We start from the raw sequence: 23973 nt of genomic DNA, 5'->3' as shown, positions 1-23973 counted from the left end.
CTTTCCATCAAAACAAAATCTGTCCCTTTTCAACTTCTGTCCATTGCTCATAGTTCTGCCTTTTCAGGACAGGTAAAAAAAGAAAACCAAAATAAATTCCACTTCAAGTTTTTAAGAACTGCTATTATTCCTTTTTCTTTTTTTCAAGGCTAACAGAGGCAATTCCTTGAACCAATTGCCAAATGGAATGGTTTCCTGTCTCTTCACCATACTGATGGCCCTTCTCTTTACAGCATTCTTCCTGAGATGTAGCAACTAATACTTATCATAATATTTAAAATATGCTCTGATTAGGGCAGAGAACAATGGAACTATAAATCTCTCTGATTCTGGACACTGTATTTCTACTAATGCACCTTAAGGTCACACTAGTTCTTTTGGCTGCCCCATAATCTATTGACTCAAATTGAGTTTTCATTTACTAACCCTGTACCCACACTGCCTTTTTCATACAACTTGTTCTCTGTTCATTCCACTTCTGGCCTTCAGGTCACCTCTAATTAATATGTTATTACTTTACTTCATTCTCCTGGATGTTTGGTGTCTTTGACACCTGGAATACTTAAAATACCTTTCACACATTTATCTCTATTTTGGTTTTCCTGAAGGAAATTTACTAGCTGGTTGTTATGGTTGGTTTTGTTCTGGGCTTCAATCTTCCAGGGGTCAACTGAAGGGATGCTTGCCTTCTCCATGTTATTTTCTGTAGGGGTCTCTGGCAAACTCTAATTATTTTCCTGTTAGAAGGTTGCCCTCCTTTCCTGGGCATCCCCTTTCCATGCTTCTTCTTTCTGGGTCAACTTGGATTCCTAGTTCATTTTCAAAACTGAGATTATTGACAGGTTTACCATTTGTACTCTCTTCTCTGTTTGTTCATCATTAGGTAAAGGCCCCTCCTGGAGGGGCCTTTTTTGCTTTTTTTCTCTGAAATAGAACATTTTGCACATGTAGTCTCAAAAAGATAATTGTCCTTTCTCTTACCCTTACTTATCACAAGCCCTTTACTCCAAGTGTTGGCAGGTCATCTGGAGGAATAGTTGTGTTTTCAGGGAGTATGTTTGGGAGGCAGCTTGGTATAGTGAAAGGGGCACTAACTCTCAAATTAAAGGACCTGGGTTCAAATACCACCTCTGATGCTTGATACCTGTCATTTTGGGCAATTCACAACCTTGTTGGCCCTTAATTTTTCATTCACAAAATTTGGGGATTAGATTAGATGGCCCCTCAAGACCCTTCCAGTTCTTGATCTATAATATTATGAAAGAAATGCTCAGTTTCCATGACAGGAGCCCAGAGAAATCCAGGCAAGGAATGCAAATAACATATATTTGAAAGGAATAATGGTAACTGAGACTGGTGGAGATTTGCATCCACACAGAACATCATGGACCTTTTCTCCCCAACCTCACATGATTTTCTAATTATACTTTGGCTTAGAAAGATAGGGCATAATATTCTCCCTGCACATCTTGTCAGGCAAAGCAGGAGCTCTATGAGTCAGAGACCAGCAAAAACCTAAGCAAGAGCAGTAATTCTAGGAAGGACTGAAATGCTGGGATCATTCACAATCTTTGCTATGGTTGCCTATGTCCTGTTGTCCTCCCTGGGGATCATGGTTAATGGCTTCATTGTTGTGTTACTGGGAAGGGAATGGGTTAGATGCCACCAGCTGTCTCCCTGTGACATGATCCTGATCAGTTTGAGTGCCTCCCGTTTATGCCTGTTGTGGCTTGGAATAATATACAACTTTTACAATTTTCTTCACCACCCACAATATTCCAAGGAGTTTACCCACCCATACTATGGGATTTACTTTGATTTTCTGAATATGCTTACAATGTGGCTTGCCACTTGGCTTAGTGTCCTCTTCTGTGTGAAGATCGCAAACTTCACTCACCCCATTTTCCTTTGGCTGAAGTGGAGAATCAAGGGGTTAGTACCCTGGTTCCTACTATTCTCCCTGATAATCTCTTTCATTTTCTCCGTGCTGTTTTTGGTGGCTAACAAATCTTTGTACCAGGCATTTTCTGGGAATGTAACCCTACATGGACTCACTAGGAAACTGGAGATCCAGTATTTTGTCCCTTCAAAACTCATTACTTTGCTTATCCCCTTTTCTTTGTTTGTATTCTCATTGGTTCTGCTGATTACTTCTCTGTGGAGACACTCTTGGAGAATGAAACATATTGCCAATAGTGCCCAGGATCCTAGCTTTCAGGCTCACACCCGAGCTCTGAAATTATTGGTCTCCTTCCTAGTCCTTTATACTCTTTCTTTTATGTTTTTTTTCATTGATGCCACTTTTTCTGGTTTTGGGATCATCTGGTACTGGCCATGGCAAATTGTGATTTACCTATTCACATGTATTCATCCGTTCATTTTTATCCTTGGCAATTCCCAGCTAGGAGGGGCACTCATGGAGTTTCTTCTTCTGCCTAAAACCTTCTGGAATGACAAGTGGACATCATCTCCTTCTTAAGATATGCACCTCTCTCTCCCATACCAAAGAAAAGACTCCACTGATGACTGGAGCAGAGCATATCCTTTGACTTCAAACTTTTCATCCTATTGAAGTCCAGATAGAAATTAAACATCTTTCTCATTCATTATTCCTGTACTTGGATATTCCCATGAACCTGTGATCTCATGGATTTAGGAATGTCTGACTTCCAGTGATGCCTCATTGATGCCTGTCTGTGCCTGCCCATCCTGCTTCACTCTTGTCCTCCCTTTAGTTCATCATACGGGGTCTCCAGCCTGCATGTTGGAATCCTTCCTTTCTCCTGACATTTGGAGAGTGCCAGTGGAATACTCTGGTTGTCTTCTTGTCATCTTTCACCCTTATCACTGTGTCCTCTTCTTCTAAACAAAAAAAAAGAAAAAAAAGAAAAATCAATCATGCAGCTTTGAAAGGACATTTTCTTTCTTTTTGAAATAGCCACAGTGACTTTCTTCATATGACCTTCAGAAAGGTCACCTCTAGGCTGTCCTTCCAAAAACTAAATGTTAAAGGATGTCATAGATGCTTAGTCTATCATAATGTTTATATGATGAAATTGCTTTATTTTTATATTTTATAAAAGTGTTAAATGTTATTTTAAAGCCCTTTTGTTCTAGCTATGACAGAAGCTGTTTGAAAAATTCAATGTGAGGAAATCTTGGTTAGAGCATTAATTGTTGAAGGCAGGCAGTAAGAAGCTCAGATTGATAGAGGCAATGCATGATTTTAGGAGAGCTACTGTAAGTACATTTCAAGGAATTTTTTTTTTCTTTATTGGGAGGGACAAAGTTCATGGAATCTTCTTTGATTTAGAATGCAAGGGAGCTTAGGAGCCATTTGTTGATCTCTTTATTCAACATGGGAGGAAAATGAAACCCACAAAAGTGAAATTACTCCAAAGTCACATAGATGATGAGTTACTGTGCTGCGATTTGAATTCAGGTCTTTTGATTTCAATTCTGCTGTTTTCACTAGACCAGTGGTTTCCAACTTTTTTGTTTCTTTAACTTCTTGCAACAACAACACAAAATGTATTATTAATCCCCTAGGTAATTTAATATTATTATTACTAATAATAATTAAATAACTTTTATCCTCAAAAACTCAAAATGAAAACATACGTTCTATAATTTTAAAGTACACGATTTATTTTTTACTTTTAATTATGAATACTAAATGTACAATTATAAAACTTTAATTATAAAACAGTTAAAATATTCTATTGTGGGAGATTTCGTAAGAATTGAAAGGCGTATTTCAGTAAGACTTCATATGCTTACTATGACCTGGAAGACTTCAGATTATATTTCTTTATTTTTTTTTGAATATAAATAACATTCTAACATGAATGACAACTTTGAAGATGTTTATAATAATGTAACAATCCCATATAAACAATTTGGATGTTGGATTTTTTAAAGAAAATTGAACACATTTTTGCAATATCTGATTCAGTGTGACACAAACGCAGTTTTGAGTGTGGTTTTACATTGATTTTATTTTTTCTTAATTTTGAATTAAAATAGGAATAAAGGGGGGGTGGAGCCAAGATGGCGGCTGGAAAGCAGGGACCAGCCTGAGCTCCCTGCCGAGCCCCTCCAAAAACCTATAAAAAATGGCTCTGACCAATTCTAGAATGGCAGAACCCACAGAACAGCAGAGGGAAGCAGGGCTCCAGCCCAGGACAGCCTGGATGGTCTCTGGGTGAGGTCTTTCCCACACGGAGCTCGGAGCTGGGAGCTGGGAGCTGGGAACGGAGTGGAGCAGAGCCCAGCCTGAGCGGTGTGGACCAACAAGACCAGCAACCGGGCAGAGCATGCCCTAGCGCCCTGATTCAGTGAGCTGCGGCAGTTACGAGACTTCTCAACCCACAAACACCAAAGACTGCTGAGAAGGTTAGTGGGAAAAGCTGCGGGAGTGGAAGGAGTTCGCAGTTCGGCTTCCAGCCCCGGGGGCAGCGGAGGTGGGGCAGCTACGGCTGCTGCTGCTTCCAGCTCCAGGCCCACCTGGTGGGAGGAATTAAGTGGCGGATCAGAGCAGGGGTGCACAGCCTGCCGAAGATCTGAGCCCAGTTCGGGTTGGGGGTTGGGTAAGGAGCAGTGCTGGTGTGGTAGAGCTGGCACCTCCCCCCCAAACGTGGAACATAGAACTCTGTAGTCTACAAGCAGTCATACCCCACTGAAAAACTCAAAGGTCAAGTTAGTTGGCTGGGATTATGGCCAGGCAGCGAAAACACACCGAGATTCAGTCTCAGACTCTGCATTCTTTCTTTGCTGACAAAGAATACCAAAACATACAGACAGAAGAAATTAATAAAGTCAAAGAGCCTACAACAGAAACCTCCAAGAAAAACATGAACTGGTCCCAGGCCATGGAAGAGCTCAAAAAGGATTTGGAAAAGCAAGTTAGAGAAGTAGAGGAAAAATTGGGAAGAGAAATGAGAAGGATGCGAGAAAACCATGAAAAACAAGTCAATGACTTGCTAAAGGAGACCCCAAAAAACACTGAAAAATACACTGAAGAAAACAACACCTTAAAAAATAGATTAACTCAAATGGCAAAAGAGCTCCAAAAAGCCAATGAGGAGAAGAATGCCTTGAAGGCAGAATTAGCCAAATGGAAAAGGAGGTCCAAAAGACCACTGAAGAAAATACTACTTTAAAAATTAGATTGGAGCAAGTGGAAGCTAGTAACTTTATGAGAAATCAGGATATCATAAAACAGAACCAAAGGAATGAAAAAATGGAAGACAATGTGAAATATCTCCTTGGAAAAACCACTGACCTGGAAAATAGATCCAGGAGAAATAATTTAAAAATTATTGGACTACCTGAAAGCCATGATCAAAACAAGAGCCTAGATATCATCTTTCAAGAAATTATCAAGGAGAACTGCCCTGATATTCTAGAGCCACAGGGCAAAATAGAAATTGAAAGACTCCATCGATCTCCTCCTCAAATAGATCCCAAAAAGAAATCTCCCAGGAATATTGTCGCCAAATTCCAGAGCTCCCAGATCAAGGAGAAAATACTGCAAGCAGCCAGAAAGAAACAATTTGAGTATTGTGGAAACCCAATCAGAATAACCCAGGATCTGGCAGCTTCTACATTAAGAGATCGAAGGGCTTGGAATGCGATATTCCGGAGGTCAATGGAGCTAGGATTAAAACCTCGAATCACCTACCCAGCAAAACTGAGTATCATGCTCCAAGGCAAAATATGGATTTTCAATAAAATAGAGGACTTTCAAGCTTTCTCAATGAAAAGACCAGAACTGAATAGAAAATTTGACTTTCAAACATAAGAATCAAGAGAAGCATGAAAAGGTAATCAAGAAACAGAAATTGCAAGGGACTTACTAAAGTTGAACTGTTTTGTTTACATTCCTACATGGAAAGAGGACATGTATGATTCATGAGACCTCAGTATTAGGGTAGCTGAAGGGAATATGCATATATATATATGTTTATGTATATATATAAGTGAATGTGTATGTATGTATATATTTATGTGTATATATATGTGTGACACAGGGTGAGTTGAAGATGAAGGGAAGATATCTAAAAGAAATAAAATCAAATTAAGGGATGAGAGAGCAACATACTGAGAGAGGGAGATAGGGAGAGATAGAATGGGGTGGATTATCTCACATAAGGTGGCAAGAGGAAGCAGTTCTGTGGGAGGAGGGGAGAGGGCAGGTGAGGGGGGAATGGGTGAACCTTGCGCTCATCAGATTTGGCCTGAGGAGGGAATACCATACATACTCAGTTGTGTATCTTACCCCACAGGAAAGAAGAGGGAGGAAGATAAAAAAAAATAAAAGGGGGGGGATGATGGAGGGGAGGGCAGATGGGGGTGGAGGTAATCAAAAACAAACACTTTGGAAAGGGGACAGGGTCAAGGGAGAAAATTCAATAAAGCGGGATGGGTTGGGAAGGAGCAAAATGTAGTTAGTCTTTCACAACATGTGTATTGTGGAAGGGTTATACATAATGATACACATGTGGCCTAGGTTGAATTGCTCGACTTCTTAGGGAGGGTGGGTGGGAAGGGAAGAGGGGAGAGAATTTGGAACTCAAAGGTTTAAAATCAGATGTTCAAAAACAAAAAAAAAAAGTTTTTGCATTCAATTAAAAAATAAGATACACAGGCAATGGGGCGTAGAAATTTATCTTGCCCTACAAGAAAGGAAGGGAAAAGGGGATGAGAGGGGAGGGGGGTGATAGAGGGGAGGGCTGACTGGGGAACAGGGCAACCAGAATATACACCATCTTGGAGTGGGGGGGAGGGTAGAAATGGGGAGAAAATTTGTAATTCAAACTATTGTGAAAATCAATGCTGAAAACAAAATATGTCAAATAAATAAATTTAAACTTAAAAAAAATAGGAATAAAGAATAAAATGCTTGCTCACACCAATATATGTAGCAAACAGTAGGATAATTTTAAAAGCTCTCTTGCTGAGTGATGAACATTTTATTTTATTTTTAGCCAAAAGTTTATAAGACCATCAGTTTTCAATAATTGTGGTCTAAAACCCACTGTTATGTTAATACAATTTTCTTTTTCATCCATTATCAATACATTAGCCAGAGACATAAAAACATATCAAATAGGTTGCAATTCAATTTAATTCATTGGAATATGCAGGAAAATTTTTGTTGAAAGTAATTTTTAAAAATTTAAATTTTTTTTTAAAATAAAATATCATTCACATCATTTTTTTTAAAAATCAGATTTATACCACTCTGTGCATATTAAGAATTATATATGGAAGTCGAAAAAAACACTATGCTAACTGCTTAAGATTAGTTTATACACACACACACACACACACACACAGAGTAAAAAACAAAACAAAGTAGCTCTTAGTTTTTCCATGAAGTTTTGCAAAAGTAGTGCAAACTATTTAAAGTAGAAAGCAAAAAAACAGCTTTGAAAGGACCCATTAAGGCTTAAACATGACAATAGATGCTCAATTTCACAGCCTTAGAGCTTTCTTCACCAGACAATTCCCCTCTCTACTTATTTTGGATTCACTTTTTCTTGGGATGAGGACTTTGGAAACAGAGGACTAAGAAAAGCAGGGGAAGTAAAATGTATTCCTTCAGGACATGAACTGGGGGTTTTGTTTTATTTTGTGTCCCCAGAGTGTAACACAATACTTTGCACATGATAGATGCTTATACTGTTGGTTGAGTTTAATGGAACACAGTTGAAGGAGAAATATGTAGGAAACTACATCTTTAGATTAACTAGGCTGATGAGGCAAGACAGATGTCTTTTTTGATAAACTGATTCAAAGGCAGTTCATTTTCTAATAAGAAATTATGTAATGTCATAAAGTACTCAGTATTGTTCTTAATTTTATGGCTCCAAAATTTTAGGTTCTCAATCATACTTTTTCCTTTATCCTGAACATTAGACATATTTGTACTTTTACCCTGTAATGATGTATTGAGTTCATTAGATTTTGAAACAATGACTGCTCTATATACTAATTCTTGTAGCTGTGTCATACCACTTAATCCCTTGTATACTCCATCAGGGGCAAAAGATGATCAGTAAAGATTGAAACTGTCTTTTTTTTCAGTTCAATTAGATGAGTAATAACTTCCCTACAGGAAAGCCATCAAACATCTGTGTGTGTTTAAAATGTATCATGTTTGATGAACATCTCCTTGCATAAAATAGTAAATAATTAAAAGTTAGTTTTGATTTTATAAAATTAATTATTTTGAAAGCATTATCTAACACATTTTTAGGTTGTGGTATTTTCCTTGATGTTGAAACATGGTTGTGTATGTTGCAGTATATCCATAGTATATTCGTGTTTTTTTTAAACATGACAAACAACATCCTCAGGTTTCCCAGTTGTTGATTTTGTACCATCTGTATAAATTCCACAAGAGGAATTTTTGATTTGTTTTCTGTCAAATTCATTATTAAGAATTAATTAGGTTAAAAATATCTCCCTAGTTGTATGTCCTGTTAAATGATGATAAAATAGCATATTGTCTTATACTTTACACCATGTCTAGTTCTTTGTAGACACTAATAGTTTCACCTTGTTGACAGTTGCAAAAACACTCACTTGACAAACCATAAATGAACATGAATGTTTAAAAGGGAAATTGTTTCTAAAACAAGCAAACATTAAAAAATTTAGTTGATAAACATTTCTTAAGTGCTCACTATGTCTCAGTCACCTTGCTAAGCACTCCAAAGGAAGTCAAAAGACAATCTTTGCTCTCAAGGAACTCACAGTCTGATGAGGTAGACAACATGAAAACAACTATGTACAAACAAGCTATATACAGGAAAAATTGTAAATAATCAACAGAGAAAAAACCCTAGAATTGAGGGGGATCTGGAAAGGTTTCCTGGAGAAAGTGGGATTTTAGTTGGGACTTAAAGGAAGCCAAGTGAAGGAGGTGAGAAGAGAGAGAATTCCAGGCAAGGAGGGGTGGGCAGCCAGTGAAAATATCTGGAGTCTGGATATGGACTGCCTTATTCAAGTAAATTGCTGTAACTCTCCCATGTTCACCTTCAAACAACCATAAAATATCACCTCAAAACAAATCCTGGAAAACCAGAATCAGAAAAAATATGGGGTAAAACAATCTTTTAGTCCAAGAACCTTGGAAGATCAGCAAGAAAGGTCTATCTAATTCAGGTAAAAGAGAAGTGCATGGTAAGACAGGAAGATTCCCAGCAAGCCAGCAGCAAGGTTCACCTCAGCAAACCAGTGAGAGATTCTGATCCCCAGTGTGGTGGAGCAGGCAAACACTAACACCAGGACCACAGAGGGTATGGTTATAAGATGAATTTGAGGGAATAACATTAAAAATTAAGGGATGAGGGCAGAGCCAAGATGGTAGCTGGAAAGCAGGGACTAGCATGAGCTCCCTGCCGAGTCCCTCCAAAAACCTATAAAAATGGCTCTGAACAGTTCTAGAACTGTAGAACCCAGCAGAGGGAAGCAGGGCTCCAGGCCAGGATAGCCTGGATGGTCTCTGGGTGAGGTCTATCCCACACAGAGCTGGGAGCTGGGAGTGGAGCAGAGCCCAGCATGAGCAGCGAGGACCAACCAGACCAGGAGCCAGGTGGAGCGTGCCCTAGCTCCCTGAATCAGTGAGCTGCAGCAGTTACCAGACTTCTCAACCCACAAACACCAAAGACAACAGAGAAAGTTAGTGGAAAAAGCTGCAGGAGTGGAAGGAGTTCGTGGTTCAGCCACCGCCCCTGGGGCAGCAGAGGTGGGGCAGCTACAGCTGCAGTTGCCTCTGGCCCCAGGCTCACCTGGTGTGAGGAATTAAGTGGCAGATCAGAGCAGGAGTGCACAGCCTGCTGAAGATTTAAGCCCAGTCCAGGTTGGGGGTTCTTGGGAAGGAGGAGTGCTGGTGTGGCAGAGCTGGTACATCCCCCCAAAAGTGGAACATAGACCTCTTACTCTACAAGCAGTCATACCTCACTGAAAAACTCAAGGGTCAAGTTAGTTGGTTGGGAATATGGCCAGGCAGCGAAAATGCACCCAGATTCAGTCTCAGACTTTGGATTCTTTCTTTGGTGACAAAGAAGACCAAAACATACAGACAGAAGAAGTTAACAAAGTCAAAGAGCCTACAACAGAAGCCTCCAAGAAAAACATGAACTGGTCCCAGGCCATGGAAGAGCTCAAAAAGGATTTGGAAAAGCAAGTTAGAGAAGTAGAGGAAAAATTGGGAAGAGAAATGAGAAGGATGTGAGAAAACCATGAAAAACAAGTCAATGACTTGCTAAAGGAGACTCAAAAAATAATGAAAAATACACTGAAGAAAACAACACCTTAAAAAATAGACTAACTCAAATGGCAAAGAGCTCCAAAAGCCAATGAGGAGAAGAATGCCTTGAAAGGCAGAATTAGCCAAATGGAAAAGGAGGTCCAATGGACCACTGAAGAAAATAGTACTTTAAAAATTAGATTGGAGCAAGTGGAAGCTAGTGGCTTTATGAGAAATCAAGATATTATAAAACAGAACCAAAGGAATGAAAAAATGGAAGACAATGTGAAATATCTCATTGGAAAAACCACTGACCTGGAAAATAGATCCTGGAGAGATAATTTAAAAATTATTGGACTACCTGAAAGCCATGATCAAAAAAAAGAGCTTAGATATCATCTTTCAAGAAATAATCAAGGAGAATTGCCTCGATATTCTAGAGCCACAGGGCAAAATAGAAATTGAAAGAATCCATCGATTGCCTCCTCAAATAGATCCCAAAAAGAAATCTCCTAGGAATATTGTCACCAAATTCCAGAGCTCCCAGATCAAGGAGAAAATACTGCAAGCAGCCAGAAAGAAAAAATTTGAGTATTGTGGAAACATAATCAGAATAACCAAGATCTGGCAGCTTCTACATTAAGAGATCAAAGGGCTTGGAATACGATATTCCAGAGGTCAATGGAGCTAGGATTAAAACCTAGAATCACCTACCCAGCCAAAACTGAGTATCATGCTCCAAAGCAAAATATGGATTTTCAATAAAATAGAGGACTTTCAACCTTTTCAGTGAAAAGACCAGAGCTGAATAGAAAATTTGACTTTAAAACACAGAATCAAGAGTAGTATGAAAAGGTAATCAAGAAAAAGAAACAAGAAAAGAAATTGCAAGGGACTTACCAAAGTTGAAATCTTTTGTTTACATTCCTACATGGAAAGATGATGTGTATGATTCATGAGGACCTCAGTATTAGGGTAGCTGAAGGAATATGCATATATATGTGTTGTGTATATATATATATATATATATATATATATATTCACACATATGTTTATGTTTATATGTATATATATATAAGTGAATGTGTTGTATGTATGTACATATGTATGTGTGTGTGTGTGTATATATATATATATATATTTATATATATATATATATATATATAGAAAGAGAGAGAGAGAAAGAGAGAGAGAGAGAGAGAGAGGACACAAGGTGAGTTGAAGACGAAGGGAAGATGTCTAAACGAATAAAATCAATTAAGAGATGAGAGAGGGATATATTGAGAGAGGGAGATAGGGAGAGATAGAATGGGGTGGATTATCTTGCATAAAGGTGGCGAGAGGAAGCAGTTCTGTGGGAGTAGGGGAGAGGGCAGGTCAGGGGGGAATGAGTGAATCTTGCTCTCATCAGATTTGGCCTAAGGAGGGAATACCATACTAGTCAATCGGTTATCTTACCCCACGGAAGCAAGAGGGAAGAAGATAAAAAAGGGGGATGATGATGGAGGGGAGGGCAGATGGGGTAGAGGTAATCAAAAACAAACACTTTCAAAAGGGGACAGGGTTAAGGGAGAAAATTCATAAAGGGGGATAGGTTGGGAAGAGCAAAATATAGTTAGTCTTTCACAACATAAGCATTGTGGAAGGTTTATACATAATGATACACATGTGGTGTGTGTTGAATTGCTTGACTTCTTAGGGAGGGTGGGTGAAGGGAGGAGGGGAGAGAATTTGGAACCTCAAAGTTTAAAAACAGATGTTAAAAACAAAAAAATAGTTTTTTGCATGCAATTAGAAAATAAGATACACAGGCAATGGATATAGAATTTATCTGCCCTACAGAAAGGAAGGAAAAGGGGCGGGGAGGGGAGTGGGGTGACAGAAGGGAGGGCTGACTGGGGAACAGGGCAACCCAGAATATATGCCATCTTGGAGTAGGGGGGAGGGTAGAAATGGGGCAGAAAATGTTGTAATTCAAACTCTTGTGACAATCAATGCTGAAAACTAAATATGTTAAATAAATAATTATAAAAGATTGGATTGGAGCAAGTGGAAGCTAGTGGGCTTCATGAGAATATGAGATATTATAAAACAGAACCAAAAGGAATGGAAAAGTGAAAGACAATGTGAAATATCTCATTGGAAAAACCACTGACATGGAAAAATAGATCCAGGAGAGTATTTAAAAATTATGTGGACTGCCTGAAAGCCATGATCAAACAAGAGCCTAGATATCATCTTTCAAGAAAATTATCAAGGAGAACTGCCCTAATATTCAAGAGCCTGAGGGTAAAATAGAAATTGAACAAATCCACCAATCTCCTCCTGAAAAAGATCCCCAAAAGAAAACTCCTAGGAATATTGTCACCAAATTCCAGAGCTCCCAGATCAAGGAGAAAATACTGCAAGCTGCCATAAAGAAACAATTTGAGTATTGTGGAAACACAATAAGGATAACACAAGATCAAGCAACTTCTACATTATGAGGTATTGAAGGAATTGGAATATGATATTCCAGAGGTCAAAGGAGCTAGGATTAAAATGAAGAATCATCTACCTAGCAAAACTGAGCAAAATGCTTCAAGGCAATGTATGGATTTTAAATAAAATAGAGAACTTCCAAAAAAAAATTAGGGATGAGAAAGAGGAGCATAATGAGGCAGAAGGAAGGGAAAGGTAGAATGGTGTAAATTATTTCATAGGAAGAAGCATGAAAAACTTATTACAGTGGAGGGGAAGAGGGAAGTTGGCCGGTGAGCGTTGCTTGAACCTCATTCTCACTAGTATTGGTTCAATGAGGGAATCATACATACAATCAGTCGATATAGAAATCTATCTTACCCAAGAGAGAAGAGAAGAGATCAAATAAAGGGGATGTGGCTTCTGACAGAAAGGAAAGCAGAGTAGGAAAAGTGGGGGACAAAAGCAAGCACTTAGTAATGAGGAAAAGGGTGAAAGGTGAGAGAGGACAAAGGAGGAAGAATAGGATGGAGGAAAATACACAGGTAGTAATCATAATTGTGAATGTGAATGGGATGATCCTCTCCCATGAAACAGAAGTGGATACTGGATAGGAATACCAGATAGATATCTGATAGGATACCCGAGTCCTACAATATGCTTTTTACAAGACACCACATTGAAGCAGAGAGCACACGCTGAGTAAAGGTAAGGGGCTGGAGCAGAATCCTATTATGCTTCAGCTGAAGTAAAAAAAAAACAAAAACTGCAGGGGTAGCAATCCTGATCCTCAGACAAAGTAAAAGCAAAATAGACCTAAGGTAAAAGAGACAAGAAAGGAAACTACATCTTGCTAAAAGGTACTATAGAATATGAAGCAATATTAATACTAAATAAAACATCCAAATTCTTAAAGGATAAATTAAGTGAGTTATAGGAAGAAACAGACAGAGAAACTATACCAGTGGGGGACATCAGCTGTCCTCTCTCAGACTCAATAAATCCAACCAGAAAAACAAACAAAAAAAAAAAACCAAAGATGTAAATAGAATATTAGAAAAGTTAGATATGACAGACCTTTGGAAAGATTTAGACATATAAGGTGAAACTAAAAGCCAAATGGAAGAGCAAAGAATAGTCTACCTGTCAGATTTATGGGGAAGGAAGAATTCATGACCAAATAAGAGATAGATACCATTACAAATGTGAAATAGATAATTTTGATTATATTAAATTAAAAAGCTTTTGAATAAACCGAACAAATGCAACCAAGATTAGAAGGAAAGCAGAAAGTGAGAAGCAATCTTACAGCCAGTGTCTCTGATAAAGGCCTCATTTCTCAAATATGTAGAGAACTGAGTCAAATTTATGAGAAGATAAGCCATTCCCCAATTGATAAATGGTCACAGGATACAAGCAGGCAGTGTTCAGATGATGAAATCAAAGCTATGTATAGGCATATGAAGAAGTGCTCTAAATCACTTTTGATTAGAGAATGCAAATTAATACAACTTGGGAGGTACTACCTCACACCTATAAGATTGGCTAATATGACAAAAAAGGAAAATGATAAATGTTGGCGAGGATGTGGGAAAATTGTGACATTAATGCGTTGTTGGCAGATTTGTGAACTAATCCAACTATTCTGGAGAACAATTTGTACGTATGTTCAAAGGGCAATCAAACTGTACATTTGATCCAACAATAGCACTGCTAGGTCTGTATGCCAAAGAGATCATTAAAAAGTAAAAAAAGGACAAATATTTATAGCATCCCTTTTCATGGTCATAAAATATTGGAAACTGAGGGAATGCCCATTAATTGGGGAATGGCTAAACAAGCTGTGGTATATGAATGTAATGGGATACTATTGTGCAATAAGAAATGATGAATAGGCAGATTTCAGAAAATCCTGCAAAGACTTGAATGAACTGATGCAAAGTGAAATGAGCAGAACCAGGAAAACATTGCACACAGTATCACCAACGTTGTGTGGTTATCAGCTATGAATAACTCAGATCTTCTCAGTAACACAATGATCCAAGATAAGTACAAAGAACTCATGAAGGAAATTGCTTTCCATAATCAATTAAAGAACTGATAGACTCTGAATGCAGATAGAAGCATATTTTTCACTTACTTTATTATTTCTCATGTTTTTCCCTTTTGATCTATTCCTTCTTTCCCAACTGTGACTAATATGGAAATGTTTTGACATGACAGCACATTTATAAACTATATCAAACTGGCTACCTTTTTCAGAAGAGGGGAGGGAAAGAAAAATTTAGAACTCAAAAATCTTATAAAAATGAATGCTAAAATTTCTTGACCTGTACTGGAGAAAAATACTATTAAAAAAAGAAAAAAAAAAAGAAGTGTATAGGGCATCCATTTTGAGATGTCCACTAGATAATTGGAGATGGGATTCTGGTGGTCAGGAAAGAAGTTAAGGTTGGACAAGGAGGTATGATTATTATCAGCATAGGGATGATAGTGAAATAGTAAAGGGAGAATTGCACTCAGTAATTTCACTGTTTGGAGTTCTTAAATTGGTCAAAAATTATATAATATATATATGTATATATATATACAGTATATATTACTGAACTATTGATATTATGTGTGCATGTGTATGTAGTGTGACAGTTCATAGAAATCTTCCATGTTTCTCTAAAACTGTTTCTTTCATCATTTCTTACAGTGAAATAATATACTTTTCTATTCATATATGGTTTTTTGGGGAGCAGGGCAATTGGGGTTAAGTGACTTGCCCAAGGTCACACAACTAGTAAGTGTGTCAAGTGTCCGAGGCCAGATTTGAACTCGGGTCCTCCTGACTCCAGGCTGATGCTCTACTCACTGCACCACCTGGCTGCCCAATAATATGATAAGCTTTGCTGTAGCTCTGCTTTTAAGGTGTGCTGAGCACTTCTCTTCATGAAAATCTTTTTTTTTCTTTGAAGGGGGAAGGCAAGGCAATTGGGGTTAGAGTGACTTGCCCATGGTCACATAGCTAGTAAAGTGTGCCAAGTGTCTGAGGCTGGGTTGAACTCACATCCTCCTGACTCAGGGCTCGTGCTCTACTCACTGCACCACCATATATGTTTTGTTTAGCTTTTCCTCAGTTGATGGGTACTACTTTTGATTCTAGTTCTTCACTACAACAAAAAGAACTGCATGTTTACATACATATGCACATATGTGCATATATATGTGAGTCTATATATGTGTGTATATATGTATATACACATATAAATGTATGTGTGTAAATATAAATATCTCTCTCATATAAACACACACACATATATATGTATATATATATATATGTATGAGTTTTTTCCTTTTGATCTCCTTGAGGTGTAAGTATACTAGAGTGTATAGATGTTTAAAACACATGCATAGTTAAATGACTTTTTGGGCACATTTCTAAATTGCTTTCCAGCATAGTTTGGCCAAGTTTTAGCTCCTCTAAAAATCCACAAGTTTGTTGATTTCACAGTTCCTTCAGCAATTATCATTTTCCTTTTATGTTATCTTTGCCACCTTGATGGGCATGAGGTGGAACTTCAGAGTTGTTTTAATATGTTTTCTCTAATAGCGATTTAGAACATTTTTTTTCATGTAGCTATCAATTGCTTGGTTAATTAACATTTTCAAATTTGCCACTTGCTGTATCATCTCTAGGGAAAGGTTATAGGACTGCATTGGTCATGGATACCATTTCCATCTAGATAAAATTGACTTAGTGTCTTCCTTCCTACACATTTTTATTCCCAGGCCTCTCTTTCCTCCAGGCACTCAGTGCCCTCATTTAGTTGTCTATTCCAACATCCACACTATGGTTCCAATAGTCCCCAAGCCTGTCCTTTTCCTGATGTATCAACTTTCCAAAATTTCCTCTCCTTTTCAATCTTTCTCATTTTGTTCTTCTCTCTGCCCAGTTACCAAAACACCTGATTACTCAGATGTCAGGGGTTATTTGAGAAGTATCAAGAAAGGAAGCCATCCAATGAAACAAATTTATATTGAGGTATAAATTAATGAAAGCTACCCCCCCCAAAAAAAAACACTTCCCAGCGGTTATCTCATTTATAAAGAAAAGCTCATTAACCAAGTGGAATATTTCAGTGGTAAAATTTCAGATAATATGGAGGAAGATACTTTGGGGATAAAATAATCTTTTTTTGATCATTCTATAGGTACAATGCCACTTAGGTCTTGAGGATTATGAAAAATATTCAAAGGAACCTCAGAGCATTGATCTCTCTTTCCATTCTTCTCTCCCCTCTCTTGAAGATGATCTGAGAAATATTTTCTAGATCCAGCAACAATTGTCGTCTCTTCCCAGGAGGAGCTCTTCATCCAATGGAAACGTCACCACTGAAAGTTGTTGTAGATGGATGGGACAATCTTTGTCTTGGATGCTCTGGGATCAGTGAGAGAATTCACATTCGAGGCTTTGTGTGCCCATTTGTTTCACCCATACATATGTGTGTTTGGCCCCCCCCATGAGGCATACCCAAAGAATTTATACATTCTATTTTATTGAAACTTTCTCCCTGCTCCTTAAGCCTTGATGTTTGTTCATCATTGCATTATAATACTTTGCAGTGTGGTGTAGTTGATAATAAATATGGGTGCTGATTTATTGGAGAGGAAGTGTGGTATCATGGAAAGAATACAGGACTTGGATTCATGTCCTGTCTTGGTCCCTTACTAGTTGTATGACGTTAGAAAAGTCACCTGACCTTTTCGAGCTTATTTTCTCGTCTAAAACTGGGGATAATAATACTTCAAAGGATTGTTGTAAGGATAAAAGGAGATTTTTCGTATATATACATAAATGTATTTATGTATATATTTCTACACACACATAAACGTAATATACGTACACATACATCATAATGATATACCACTGGCATAACGCTGTCTATAGGACATGGAAACCGTAGTGAGGTGGGAGGTAGGAGTCTTAAGGCACTGTATCATCTCCGCAAGAAATGGTTGTGAAGGATAGCTGCTATGATGTGGACACAGAAAAGGGAAAAAGTATGTAAATAAATGTGTTTTTACTGATTGGAAAACAGCTTGTGATCATAGGACGTAGGAGCATCCATGTAGAACTGGGGAATGACCTCAGATGTTATTTGGTCCAACTCCCTCACTTTACAGCTGAGGAGTCTGAAGCACAGGGAGGTTAAAGCTGCTTGTTCAAGGTCACACAGGTACATCATTTCCCTAAAGCAAGGTGGGCCCTTTGCCACGATGCCAGGCCACTTAGCAAAGTGTCTAAGGTCATTATTGCCATTCTTCCTCTAAGTACTCACTGTGCAGATCCCCAATACCTTCCCATCCTTCCAGAGGTCACCTTGAGTCCATGCCCTATTGTTCATGGGAAATTCCTCCCTCCTTTGTTTAGCAATAATCTTTCTCCCTTCCTCAAGCTGAGCTCTTTCCTATCACTTTGTTCAGGGCAGCTTTCATATCCTTGTTCCTGAGGCTGTAAATCAGGGGGTTGAGCATGGGGGTTACCACAGCATAGAATAGCACTATCATTTTGTCCTGCTCAGCTGAGGCAGTGGCACGGGGTTGCATATAGGTAAATAGGGCCATCCCATAAGACATGGAAACCACAGTGAGGTGGGAGGTGCATGTCCCAAAAGCTTTGCAACGTCCTTGGGTGGAACGGATACGTAAGATAGCTGTTACAATGTAGACATAGGAGAGGGAAACCAGGCAGCAGGGCACCAGTAGTACTATGATACTAGATATTAAAATGATAATCTGATTAAAGGTGATATCTACACAAGCCAGCCTCACCATGGACAGGGTCTCACAGGCCACATGGTTCAAAACATTTTGCCCACATGTGGGGAGTCTCATTGTGACTGCTGTTTCCACTGCTGAATTGGCCAGGCCAATGAGCCAGGAGACTATGGCTAGGCCCACATACATTCCTCTGCGCATGACCATCACGTATTGCAAGGGGTCACAGACTGCCACATAGCGGTCATAAGCCATTGCTGCCAACAGTAGAAACTCAATTCCACTCATTGCCAAAGAGAAGAAGAGCTGGGTTGCACATCGGGTGTAAGAGATGGTCTTTTTTACCATGAGAAAGTGTGCTAGCATCTGTGGGACCCCACTGGTTGTGTAGCAGATGTCAACAACTGAGAGATTGCAGAGGAAGAAGTACATGGGGGAGTGCAGTCGAGCATCCAGCCAGATCAGAAGGATGATCAACCCATTGCCCAGCAAGGTCATCAAATAGGTGGCCCCAAACACCACAAAGAGCCCAACTTGAGTCTGCTGGTCAGTGGAGAGTCCCAACAAGACGAACTCACTGACCCAGGTGATATTATCACCCCCCATGGAATAGGGAAGGTCAGGCTGCCAGAAAAAGGGAAGCAATAGCAAAATATCACTGAGAATAGCATTTGAGGGCTTCTGCTTAAGTCTACCAAATTGAATAGGACTCTATACTGGGCACTAACTTGAGATCCTTGACCTGGGTTTCAAAGGGGAAACTTTTGGTGGACCCCTGTATTAGGAGGGCAGAGTTTATAATCTCAAAGAGGATCATAAACATGTTTGAAACGTTCGGAACCGCCGGATATAAGAAACTCTCAAAGTAGAAGGCAGAAGAATCAAAACATTTATTTAGGCTCCACAGTAACCAACCCATGAACCAGCAACCCCATTTTGATATATTGATCAAAAGCTTCCAGGCCCAATAAGTACGCCTTGAAAGAGTAACCAGGAGGCTACAGAGAAGCATGATTGCGTAAAGCAAAATCATGTTTCCCCCTCTATGGTAATAAGATTACCCACTGGCCTGAAGTCTTTGTTCAGCTTTCTCCCGTAGGTCAGCTCTGCTACTGGCAGCTCCTGCTTCAGCTGTGGCTGTGGCTGTAACTGTGACTGCAACTGTAACTGTCGCTGTAACTGTCGCTGTAACTGTCGCTGTAACTGTCGCTGTAACTGTCGCTGGCTCCAACCGGAAAAGGAAAAGAGGATCTTCAAGCTGTCCTCTCCCCTCTTATAGAGTTTTTGACATCATCAAGCACCGCCTGAACGACCAGGGCCGATTGGTTCTTGACTTGGCCCCTCCCCCTAGCATAGCCGTTAACACCTCCCCTCAGCCAGCCCCATGACTCATCACACAGGAAGTTGTCTGCTTCCTGGAATGCTCTTTGGGCTTCCTGCCCTGGAAGAGCAAGCCACAGTGTCCAGAGGCTCAATGAGGTAAGCTGAGTCATTCAAAGAAAACAAAGGCCATTCTGGCTACAACCCCCCAATGTTAATCCTTGAGTGATAAAAGTGACCCCACTTTTAGGCTGCTAACTACAATTATCTCTATGGTTCTTCAAACTATTCTATTTTATTAGAAAAACCTCGGCATTTATTTGACTATTTAAACAAGAAATTAATAAAAGATGAGTGCACCAATATTTCACTTGTACTGAAAAGATTTGGCAAGCTTAGTTACAGATGAAATCAGCAATACGAGAAAACCTAAGCTCTTAGGAGTTATAACAGCCCAGTCTTTCTAGACTTTCGGTGTGAGGGTCATTCATCTCACTGGTAAGACCTGGGGCACCTAGACAGAATACCCTTCTTTGTTTTTGTTTTTCCTTGCTGACCAGTTCCCCTAGAAAAAAAATCTCAAAAATGACACCACCATTTCTTTTCAGTCTTATAATTGTATTGATACATTCCAACACAACGTTTAAGGATTCTATAAAAGTCACTCCATTAGAGAATCATTATGACATAATGGAAAGAACATTGATGTTGGAGTCAGAAACCATGTATTTTAATCCCGACTCTGCCAGTAATGAGTTATGTATAATTTACCTTTTGGCATCTCATGTCCTTCGTTGGTAAAGCAAGAACATTAGACTCAGGGATTCTTAACTTTTTTTTTGATGCCATGGATCATTTTGACCCTGTGGTGAAGCCTATAGACCTCTTCTCAGCATAATGTTTTAAGATGTATAAACATAAAATACATATGAATATAAAGGAAATAAATTTTATTTTAATACATGTGTCAAAATTAAAAGAAATAAATTTCTAGGTTAAGAAACCTTAGTAATGTTATTTCCCACTCTAATGTTCTTTAATACCAATGTACTTGTATGTAGCCCTGAACTGCTTCTCTACCATTTCTTACCTCCCTGTCTTTGCCCAACCCAGAAAAAGCAAACATTGTTATTGGTCATTATTTGGCCAGAGACTGGAAAGAGTAAAGTCAAATTGATGACAATAGCAGCAAGATTTGGGTCAGCAGAGAAGAGTTCAAAGGGACCCAAGAGGTCATCCAGATAGGCCGGCCATGATTGAATAGGAATTCTCTCTAAAACACATACCGGACAAGTAACATTTCTCTTTTACCTGAAGTCCTCAAATGAGCCCTTTTCAAATGAGAGAGCACCCATTGCCACCCATTCCTCTTTTGGATAGCTTTTATTGTTGGGAAAATCAAAGCAAACTGAAATAAAAAAAATAATTTGACACAATACAATTTGAGTAAAGGTTTGTGTGTGTGTGTGTGTGTGTGTGACAGAGAGAGAGAAAGAGAGAGAGAGAGAGAGAGAGAGAAAGAGAGAGAGAGAGAGAGAAGGGAGGTAGTAGTGGAGAGGAGGTATACAGGAGCTGAGCAACCTACTAATAGACTCAGGCTACTAAAAGAGCCCTGAGAGTAGCCAAGCTCATTCATTCATTATTTATTCTTTCAATGGTTCAATGGCTAGTTCATTTATTTCTGCATTCAATAAGGATTTATTAATTGCCTATTACGAGTCTAAGATTTTGCTAGGCACTGGATTATAGAAAGTAAAAAACAAATACATCCTTGCTCTAAAGGAGTATATATTCTAGTGGGGTGGGGAGCAATATGTACCAAGAAACATAAATAAAAGGTAATATCATGGAGACAGGAAGACCTTAAAAACTGTAGTGATAAGGCTTGTAAGAGGTAGAGTTTAAGCTATATGTTAAAGAAACCCAGAGTTTCTGAGGCAAAGATGAGGGAATTCTATGAAGGAATGAATTTCTGACGTTTTGAGAAAAACATTTACACATCAAATTCTCCTTTTACTTGCCTTCTTCTGCTCCTTTTATTTCATTTAATTAAATTAAAAATATACTAAGGTTCTACTAGGAAGAAAAAGGAGAGAACCTGGCAGTCAACAAGCAGACCTAGAGAGAAGAGTGCTCTTATAGACATTACAGAGAATAGAATGCTAGAAATGGAAAGAACCTGAGAAATGACCTAATCCAAGACCCCCATTTTATTGATGAGCAAGAATTAGCATCACACTCTCATTGGACTCCCAATTATATAAAGGATAAAAAAACATAACCCCCTTAGCTTGACATTTAAAATTTTTCCACAATATCCTTGGGGCATATCTAGAACTCACATTTCTATCTTTATTTTACATTATTCCCCTTTAGGTACACCATGTTTCAGTTAAATTGCCTCACTAGTGCTTCCTCTAACTTGTCTTATAGTTTTATACTTTTGGCCATTCACATGTGGCTGTTCCCCATGCCTGAAATGAAATTCCTCATCTCTAAAAGTCCTTGTTTTTCTTCAAGGCTTAGGATAGGTGTCACCTCAGCAGTGATAGCTTCCCTAATTCCTTCATTTGAAATGGCTTCTTCCTCCTCAAATTTTCCTTTCTCCTTTGTCCCTATCACCTTGTACCTTATGTTATACATATCTTTGACCATGTCTTTCCCCTTCTTATTGACTGTAACTCTTTAAAGGCAGGAATGTTGTGGTTTTCCTAACATATAACAAATTAGTGTGTGTGTGTGTGTGTGTGTGTGTGTGTGTGTGTGTGTGTGAGTGTATACCCATTAAACACATTTGCTTCCTTGGGTAAACTCGAAACTTGAAAGAGATTTGTAAGATTGCCTAGTGATATGGTCATAGGATCACAGATTTAGAATTGAAATGTACCTTGGGTGTAATCTAGTCCAATCACCTCATTTGTTTCCAGTGAGGAAACTGAGGGTCAGAGAAGTGAATTTGCTAACTCAAAGTCAAATACATTATGGAGCTAATATTTGAACCTAAATCTTTTAATTCCCAATTAAGTGTTTTCTTACAATATCACTCACTATATACCTATTTCCTGCCATTTCTGATCCAGCTTTGAACAATGAAACACGATGAGCTGAAGACTAGGTTCAGCATGAGTTTCTGTTTTCCTCTTCCAAAGTTATTCTCTCTCCAAGGTGATCTATTGCTTTTGTCTGCCTAAAACTATTGAATCATAGAATCTTAGAGTTGGATGCCTTGCCAGATATGATAGTTCTACAAAGATCTTCATAAGCTGGCTCTATCCTACTTTTCTAGCCTTTTGCCATCTTATTCCCTTCCATGTGCTCTATGATCTAGCTACAAAGGCCTACTTGTAGCTACTCAAATGTGACACTCCATCTCTGATCTACATGCCTTTGTAATGGTTATTTCCTATTCCTGGAATACTCTGCCTCCTAATCTTTGCCTCTTAGCTTTTCTTATTTCCTTCAAGAGTCAACACATCTTACCTTCTGCAGGAAGAATTTTGTGGTTCTCACAACTGCTAATGCTTTCTCCTCTCAGACTGTCTTTCATTTATGCTATGTAAATCTTGTATGTCCCTGGATATTTACGTGTCTCACCCCATTAGAATATGAGTTTTTTAAGAGCTGAAATTTTGTATTTACCTTTCTTTGTTTCCCCAATGCTTGGCACGTAGCACTTGGTACATGGTCAGTTCTTAATAAATGCCTGTTGACTGAATGACTACAATACATCCAAGTCATCAGCCAGCCTCTTGATTGAGCACCTCCACTGACAGGTAACTTACCGCTTCTAGTTCACCTAACTTTTGAGTCATTCTAATTGTGAGGAAGCTCTTTCTTATAGCAAACACCATCTGTCTCCCTGCTTGAAACTTGAAGACTGCCCTCATGCTCTTCTGGGTATTCCTAAGGCTTCCTATCTCAAGTTACATCAAACAATCTTCATTCATGTGTAATGGTTTCAAAATCACCCAATACCTTGACTGTAGTCCTTTGAATGTGTTACATCGAGACAATGTTCTTTCTAGAATGTGGCTCCCAGAACTGAACAAGATGCTCTATTGTGCTACAATCATGGAGGAATACAGAGAATGATCACCGTCCCCATTGTGAATGCTCTATTTTTTTCTAGGCTGTATTGTATAGAGATACAAGAGAAAGACTTGACA

At 38.8% G+C, this 23973-nt stretch overlaps 2 protein-coding genes across 2 annotated transcripts; one reads left to right on the top strand and one right to left on the bottom strand.

Annotated features, from left to right (window-relative positions):
• The first annotated feature begins 1549 nt into the window (after positions 1–1549).
• LOC118850091 (taste receptor type 2 member 41-like) lies at positions 1550–2479 on the top strand. The gene has a single exon (XM_036759285.1). The coding sequence runs from the start codon at positions 1550–1552 to the stop codon at positions 2477–2479; it is 930 nt and encodes a 309-aa protein (XP_036615180.1).
• Positions 2480–18160: 15681 nt separating this feature from the next.
• Positions 18161–19093, bottom strand: LOC118850980 (olfactory receptor-like protein OLF3). Its single transcript, XM_036760583.1, has one exon. The coding sequence runs from the start codon at positions 19091–19093 to the stop codon at positions 18161–18163; it is 933 nt and encodes a 310-aa protein (XP_036616478.1).
• Positions 19094–23973: the final 4880 nt, after the last annotated feature.

This window comes from Trichosurus vulpecula, chromosome 5 (genome assembly GCF_011100635.1).
Source record: "Trichosurus vulpecula isolate mTriVul1 chromosome 5, mTriVul1.pri, whole genome shotgun sequence".
Taxonomy (NCBI): Eukaryota; Metazoa; Chordata; class Mammalia; order Diprotodontia; family Phalangeridae; genus Trichosurus; species Trichosurus vulpecula.
Note: the sequence above shows the minus strand (reverse complement) of the source record. Positions and strands in the feature narration are given on the sequence as shown.